This window comes from Electrophorus electricus, chromosome 12, assembly GCF_013358815.1.
Source record: "Electrophorus electricus isolate fEleEle1 chromosome 12, fEleEle1.pri, whole genome shotgun sequence".
Taxonomy (NCBI): domain Eukaryota; kingdom Metazoa; phylum Chordata; class Actinopteri; order Gymnotiformes; family Gymnotidae; genus Electrophorus; species Electrophorus electricus.
In genome coordinates this window covers 16,420,056-16,428,097 of record NC_049546.1, presented here as the reverse complement: position 1 = coordinate 16,428,097, position 8,042 = coordinate 16,420,056, and the positions used below count along the sequence as shown (strand labels likewise).

At 50.2% G+C, this 8,042-nt stretch overlaps 1 protein-coding gene across 1 annotated transcript in view; it reads right to left on the bottom strand.

Moving 5' to 3' along the window:
• The window catches only part of tenm2 (teneurin transmembrane protein 2), a 156,099-nt gene that overhangs the window by 64,536 nt on the left and 83,521 nt on the right, over window positions 1-8,042 (bottom strand). Inside the window, exon 3 of the mRNA XM_035532332.1 lies at window positions 1,428-1,616. Coding sequence (XP_035388225.1) covers window positions 1,428-1,616 — 189 coding nt within the window. The remainder of the gene's footprint in view (window positions 1-1,427; window positions 1,617-8,042) is intronic.

Here is an 8,042-nt window from a genome sequence, read left to right as displayed (position 1 = left end):
GCCTGCTAAACCGATATGGACCAATGCAATGACAATATTTTGAAAACACTTTGATTAATTTTAAATTGCAGAACATTCAAACAATTATTAACAATAAACTGTAAAATAATGAAATAATCCCATGACACGTAATGATAGACAAATAAACAAAATTAATTAATTGGTTTGAATATCTTATAATCAACTTGTTATTCGTATTACAGCCGACACACCGAACTAAAACGAACGCAACGTGTATGTTAAACGTGCATGCAGCGCACGCTTGCACTCAGACGCTCGGTGCCCTGTGCAGCAGCGAAGAGTCTGCACCAAGCCCGCACAGACGCAGCAGCGGCTGAACCGAGACACCGGATTCCTTCCTCACCTCTAGGGTCTTCCTCGTTTTCCACCCGCCCCGCCCCGCCTCGCCCCGCCTCGCCCCGCCGACCTCGGGGCCGGAGTTGCAGCGGGGAATTCGTTTACGGCGTGCTTTTGCCTGCCAGTGATTGATGTTACTCCCACCAAACAGTAAACCAATTAGAGGCATGACGTAACGTCATTTTAAAAGGGTTATAATCGCGTTGCTGTTGAACTCGGCCGCCCGATCGGGCGTAATCAAGATTTATAGCAGATCAAAGGAGGGGTTAATGGCATTAACAATAGATTATATTCCGGCAGAAATTGCATTAACACGTTTTCCTCTGCTGCCTTTTGCTAAATATATCGCCTGGCTTGCACATCGGGATGCCGGGTGCGAATTTGGACCCGGTGGCACAGGGAGAGCATTAATTACTCCGCGGCAACGCTACGGAAAGTCGGAGGCTAATTCCGTCTGCAGAAGCGGAGTTGCACACAGGAGTTTTAACTGCCCCTCACTCCACACCCCGGGGCACTGGACCTGCTGCCTGGGGACAGTTGTAACGTTTTATTACCCGGTAAGCACAAGCATGCTTTTTAAGTCGTTATTTTGGCAAGGACCGCGTTTAGTTAAGTCACCTTTCTTGCTTTTTGGTTTGTTTTGTTTTGTACGGCCCGTTTCAAAGCACCAAGACTCGACCCGGAGTGATTTCCAGTCGAGGCGGATGGATTAACGATCCCAAGTAAACACCGAGAAAAGGAAGAGGGGCTCAGGCCAGACGAAAAAGAACAAACACTTTGGAAACCGGGAGCGGGAGGAACTAAGACCAAAAGCATAAGAACAGTAAAAGAGAGGTGCAACCGGTTACCAAAAGAAATAAAACCCATGAAAAACAGAATAAAACCGGACAGATTAAAACGCCGCGAGGGGACGTTAAGAAGGAACGAATGCACGTTTCGGCCAGGTGCGTGCTGGGTGTTTGCCGTGCAGGAACCATCGTCAAGATGCCGCGACCAGAGCGACAGAGCGCTTCCGGGAGGATTGCCACACCTGCGAGAGAGCCAATGGCAGAGGAGAGGGTGGAGCTTACCCGTGGTGGGCTGGGCCCGAAGCAGGTAGGAGTTGGGGGAGATCTGGTCCTCTGGGTGGGGCTCCAGCATGGTGTGGGACGAGCTGTTCAGCAGGGGCACCTGGCACTCCCTGATGGAAGGCTGGGCAGGCGGGGATGGGGCAGGGGGCAGGAGGCTGGAGGTGGCAGCGGAGGGAGGGAGAGGGCGACCTGAAGAACGGAGAGAGAGAGAGAGAGAGAGAGAGAGAGGAGGAGGAGGAAGAGGAGGAGTGGGTTACAGATGGACGCCGAGACCGGGCGGACGCGCTCACGAGAGCGCTTCGCCATGCGCTCGAACCAGCCGAAATTAAAACGTCATTCAAATCGCACGTAATAAGGCGAGTGTTTTCAGCACGGGCGGTTCGTCAGCCGGCGTAACGGCGGCTGGAAGGTCGTGGGTGCTAGCTGCGGAACTGACGCGGAGGAGGAGGAGGACCGTGCCGTGGCCGTATGCGTCGACTGGAAATGCTGCTACCAGCACTTTTGTGCCACACAACCACACACACACACCCACGCGCCCGTGCGAACACACAATCCCGCGCCCTCTGCATGACTCTAATATAGATGTCTTGCATGTGATTTCCCTAAGGATCTCGCAAGACACCTGCATAATATATGACTACAAGAGCCAGTCGTCTGTCAAGCGGCTTCCCCCCCCCCCCCCCCCCCCCATCTCAGGCCGAAATCAGCAAGGGGCGTCGAGCCGTCATTTCTGTAACGGACGTCTTTGGATTTTTCTATAATTGCACCGACATCGGAGGTGACACTGAAAACAAGCCCCCCCCCCCCGCCCCACACACACACAAGTAACTATGGTCGCCGGCCGTGAGAAGATGATGAATTAGAAGGTTTATCATCTCCTTTAATTACAGTGGGGAAAAGCAGAGTGATGGAGAGAGAGAGACAAGATGCCCTCCTTCCTTTAGTCTTCCCCTCCGTGGGCCCGGGCCGCCGTGGCTTCGAGATCCGCCGCGATGGGGATCCGGGCTCGGGGGGGGGCATTCATGGTCCTTCATCGCTGTAATTGGGATTAAGGCGCAGAGAGCAATTATAAGCCCTCCGCCACGGTATTGGTGCCCCCTCCAACTCTGAGGTGTGCTGTCACCCCCTAGAACACGGAAAAGGCAAACGGCACGGCCGGAGAGAGCGCTTTCATGCGCCGACGAGCCTGGGAGCAGGAACGGGGGTGGGGGGACGCGGCTTTAAACGAGCGCTTTTGGCAAAAGACTTTGAGGAAGTTAATGGAGACCACTTCACGCAGACCTTTTCTGCTCTGCCGCCCTTGCTCGCTCGCTCTCTCTCTCTCTCTCTCTCTCTCTGACTCTTCCCAGAATGCCCCTGGAACCATAGCGAGGGCGAGTGAGAGAGGTCCGGTATAGAGTTAGCCTGATGAGAACAGGATGGGTGAAAGAGGTACAGGTGAGATTGTGCCTTGATTATCAGTAATCGGACCCTCTGGAGCTCCTTCCACACTCTGCAGGATTAGACTCAGACCATGCGCAGCCCCACCCTGCAGCTTTAGACTCTGCTCGGCCCCAACGCACACGTCCGCACAACCACACACACGCGTGCCAACTCGGAGCGCCCCGTCTCGCCCACTCCATCCCCCGCTTCCATCCCCTCCAAAATGAACTCTGACCTCGGGACGCCTCCAGACGGGGGGCTCTTATTGTACACGCGGCGCTCCTGCCGCGAACAGGTGTATACGCCGTGTTTAGCGGACCCCAGGGAAGACAGCCTGGGTCCTTACAGACAGAGAACGAGGAGAAAAGGAGGAGAGGAGCCTTATGTTTACAGCCAGCGTGCGATTACGGAGATGAAAGCAACCCGATCCTGTTACTTCTGGGAATTCAGCGCGTCTTTTCAATATCCGCACATGCGAGAGAGAGAGAGAAGCCCCTTTTAGAGGCTCTTTACTTAACCATTAAACGGGCCGTTTAAAAGTTAAAAAAATTTGGTTCCAAAGAGAAATAATCGCCGGTTGAGCTAACAAATAAACTAAATTGTGTGACTTACGGACACAAGACTTTATCACGGACGTATCAATAGGTACTGGCTGATAAAAGGCTCGTTCCGAATGCTGCATGTGAGCCGTCCAAAGCTTTATGGTTCAAACGTCTGGATGCTTTGTGTCCTTCCATTCGCACGGGAACATGAAAGCCCAGCGTTCCACAGGGTTACAGCGCCGAAACGTTCAAATGTTCACACAATGAAAACTTCACATGGAAGGCCTCCGTAGGCTATATCGGGGTCCTGAATGTTTGTTTGCAGAGTGGAATCTTTGCAATTTAGCAACAGACAGACAGACAAACAGACAGACAGACAGACAAAGAGCTTTTGAACTCTCCACAAAAGCTCTTTGACAACTTAAAAATCAATAGCAAAAAAAAAAAAAATCTTCAACTTTGTCATTGTTTCGTTTTGCTTTAAAAAATCTTTACAAATCTTTCCTCCACTGTCTGTAAGAGTAAGGACTCAAAAGCTCTGACCCAGAAAAAACAGCCAAACATACAAGTCGGCATGAAAACATCCTCTAGGCAAAGACTTCCAGAGACTTCCAGAAACGAGAGACTGAGTCCGTTTCTCATTTCCTCATCGTAGATCACTGAACCTTTCTCAGGCAAGCTTTATTTTTTACCTCTATTGCAACGTTTAACCTAACGTGACATGATATTACTACTATTATTGTTATTATTATTATTATCATGAATATGATTATCTGTTTTCTTTCCAGTGATGTGATCCCTGAACTCTCACAATGTCCCAGTGTGTCACTGCTGTTTCTTAGTGATAATGAAATACAGAGGTGCTCCTTTGTCAGGTGTGCGCGTTTTGACGTGACGTGCCCTGCGGGTCTGAAAAAGAAGGTGGGTGAGGAAGTGCAATCCACCCCCCTCTACCCAAACCAGCGGGGGTCCTCGAGCTACTGGAAAAAACAGACATTCGTGCTCTTTCGGAATTTTTGGTACAGACTTGTGCTGACGTAATTATAGCATTTATTTTCATTACCGCTTTGGAAATATTTGAATATGTCTGATTTACAATGACGGTGTTTAATTAGAGCAGGTCTTGTTACCACAGTAATGCTTCACCCAGCACTGCAGTCGGGAAAGTGAAACACTAAACTTCTGTAGACTCTTCCTGAACAGATGGAAACTATTAGTAACACCATGAACCAAAGTGTATTTCGTTATACGTCCTATCCAGTTGTGAAAACTGCTGGTTTATAGGGAGAGTTGTCATAAAATAATTTTTTGATCTCATGCAAAATTCGAGATTTTATTATAGTTTTTTTCCCCCAACAGAACAATGACACCATTTGGAATAAGTCACTGACCCCGTGAGCATTAGTGACAGTGGGCAGAAGAAATGGGTGAAGTGTGTATGTGAAAATGTATATATTGGTGTGTGTGTGTACACACTGGAGTGGGGAGGGGGGGTTATTAAAATTTTAAATCATGTTAATTACAAAAAAAAGGATAAATTGCATTAGATGGCCAAAAGCAATTATGAGAAACTTAATTTCCTTTGCAATTAGGCTCAGGGGCATTTTTTAACTATTGTAATTTACTTTTGCTACATTTCTATAAAGGTCAGTGTAAATTGCTTTGTGTGTTATTAGAACAAAGGTTTGGTCGGGCGGGGGGCGGGGGGGGGCATTTCTCTAGATGATTCTGTCTTCCCCACTTTAATCTCTTCATCATGACAGCACTGTCCCTGTTACGAGGGCCTGGATGTCAGCGCGGGTGGACCTCCGACGTAGCAGCGGGACAGGGGCTGCAGGATCGCAGGCAGACGATGGAAAAACAGCCGGCCCTCCGCGGACTCGGGACTGACGTCCCGCGGGGATCCGGTAATGCGGGATGCGGGATTACTCTTACGGAACCTCTGGTTGCTATTTTGCACACGGACGCACACTCTGGCGTCCCGGTCTGGAGCAGGGGCACGATGCTTCTTCTCTCCGCCCATCTGTCCGTCCAGGAGACGGAAAGCCAAAGAGGCCAAAAAGCACTGGGAGAGACAGCTGGAGCCCAGTCACATGGAAAGTGACAAATTACTACCTTAATGAGTGCCATTCATCATCTTTTCCCTATACAGCCCCCCTCCCCTCCCCTCCCCTCTCCTCTCCTCCTCTCTCCTCCCCTCCCCTCTCCTCCCCTCCCCTCTCCTCCCCTCTCCTCCCCTCCCCTCTCCATTTTTTTGCTCAAACGAAGTCCCAGTAACACCTCGGAGCTCCTCTTCTACAGACACCATCTGTAGAATGAGGGAAAAGAAGAAACGACACAAGACGAAAAACAAAAGCGCAGCTAATCGTAGAAACGGCTGCTCGAGAGCGAGAGAGCGAGAGAGAGTAGGTTAAACAGCATACGGAGCATGAAAATGTTCAGTGACGCTCACTGATTGTTGGGCAGATATGGACTGGCAGCGCGACTCCCTGCATTGCTGCGGCGCTGTAACTCTGTAGCGCTGTAACTCTAACGCTGTAGCGCTGTATCTCTAACGCTGTAGCGCTGTATCTCTAACGCTGTAGCGCTGTAACTCTGTAGCGCTGTAACTCTGTAGCGCTGTATCTCTAACGCTGTAGCGCTGTAACTCTAACGCTGTAGCGCTGTATCTCTAACGCTGTAGTGCTGTATCTCTAACGCTGTAGCACTGTAACGCTGTAGCACTGTATCTCTAACGCTGTAGCGCTGTAACTCTAACGCTGTAGCGCTGTATCTCTAACGCTGTAGCGCTGTAACCCTAATGCTGTAGCGCTGTATCTAACGCTGTAGCGCTGTAACCCTAATGCTGTAGCGCTGTATCTCTAACGCTGTAGCGCTGTATCTCTAACGCTGTAGCGCTGTAACTCTGTAGCGCTGTAACTCTAACGCTGTAGCGCTGTATCTCTAACGCTGTAGCGCTGTAACTCTAACGCTGTAGCACTGTAACGCTGTAGCGCTGTATCTCTAACGCTGTAGCGCTGTAACTCTAACGCTGTAGCACTGTATCTCTAACTCTGTATCTCTAACGCTGTAGCGCTGTATCTCTAACGCTGTAGCGCTGTATCTCTAACGCTGTAGCGCTGTAACTCTGTAGCGCTGTAACTCTAACGCTGTAGCGCTGTAACTCTAACGCTGTAGCGCTGTATCTCTAACGCTGTATCTCTAACGCTGTAGCGCTGTATCTCTAACGCTGTAGCGCTGTAACTCTAACGCTGTAGCGCTGTATCTCTAACGCTGTAGCGCTGTATCTCTAACGCTGTAGCGCTGTATCTCTAACGCTGTAGCACTGTAACGCTGCTGGGTCTCCAGTGTCGTACCCCTGGAGGCCATCTTATGGCCACTGCAGCATCCGTACTGACTGCTGGGAAGATGCTGGACTCTCGTGTGGGGCTTATTGTGTCTTATGTTTCAGGATGTGTTGGGCCTATCAGAACACACACACACACACACACACACACACACACTTCCTACAGGCTCGTCACAGTTGTCAATTACGAGGCACGATCAGAAATCATGCATTCGCTTTAATTAAGAAGCCTCGCTATTTATTTACTTCAAAGAGCTGCTTTTTAAGTCAAACAATTTATAAATTTCCTCCCCAAACCACAACAACAACAACAACACAAACTCCAAACACTTTTACACTTAACTTCTCCCACTCGGAGCGCCTCAGGACTACAGCTCAAATCATAATCCCTTCAAAACAGCGCCGGGCTTCCGGCTCAAGTGAACCGGCGCTGTTTTGCGGCTCCCCTCGACGGCCCGAGCCTTGTACTCGGTCACCGCAATTATTTAGCTAATTTGGCGGAAGGCCAAGCCTCCTCGTCAGGCCACGACGGACGCGTGAGGACGGCCGGCTGCACGAAACCTTGCATATCCCGTTAGAAGCGGAGAAACCGTGTCGTTCAGCAATGCATGGCTTACGCTTCGCAGTGCATGTCGTGAAACAGAATAATTGGTTATTGTTTCACAACGGGCCGGTTTGTGCGCAACAGAATCGCACTGCATGTCCCACAATATAATATTCACTGAAAACCATTATATTCACTGAAAACCAAAAAAACGCAAAGAAAACAAAAGAAATAAAAAATGTTTTTTTTCCCCCTAATTTTAAGCCTCACTGCCCCTCCCCTCCACCCCCGTACCGTAATGACAGTGGTAGAGAATACCTACACACAGCGAACCTCGCGCATCCGGTACTTGTTAACCAGGAGTACTGCGTTTCTGCGCACGAGACCCATAACACCCATAACACGTCCATAACACGTCCCTCTCTTCCTCGCGAGGAGCCGTGGCCACAATGGTTTAATACAGGCTCGAGCGTTCTCTCGAGTCAAGGGCAGCGTGGCATCGGTGTGATAATAAACGGTGATAATAAACGGCTGTTTGGGCCATGCCGAGCGCCCTCGTCCCGTGCGCCTCGGCTCCCGGGGCCTTCGCTCCTCCTGCGCACGGTGCCATGACTCCTCGTGGCCACTGATTAAAACATTTACTCCTCCTGGAGCTGGTTTGAGGATGTCTCTGCACCCGCGGCAGAGGGGGTTTGGATTCCAACACACACACACACACACACGGCTGAGCGTCAGTTAGGCTCAGTCCCTGACTCAGGCCG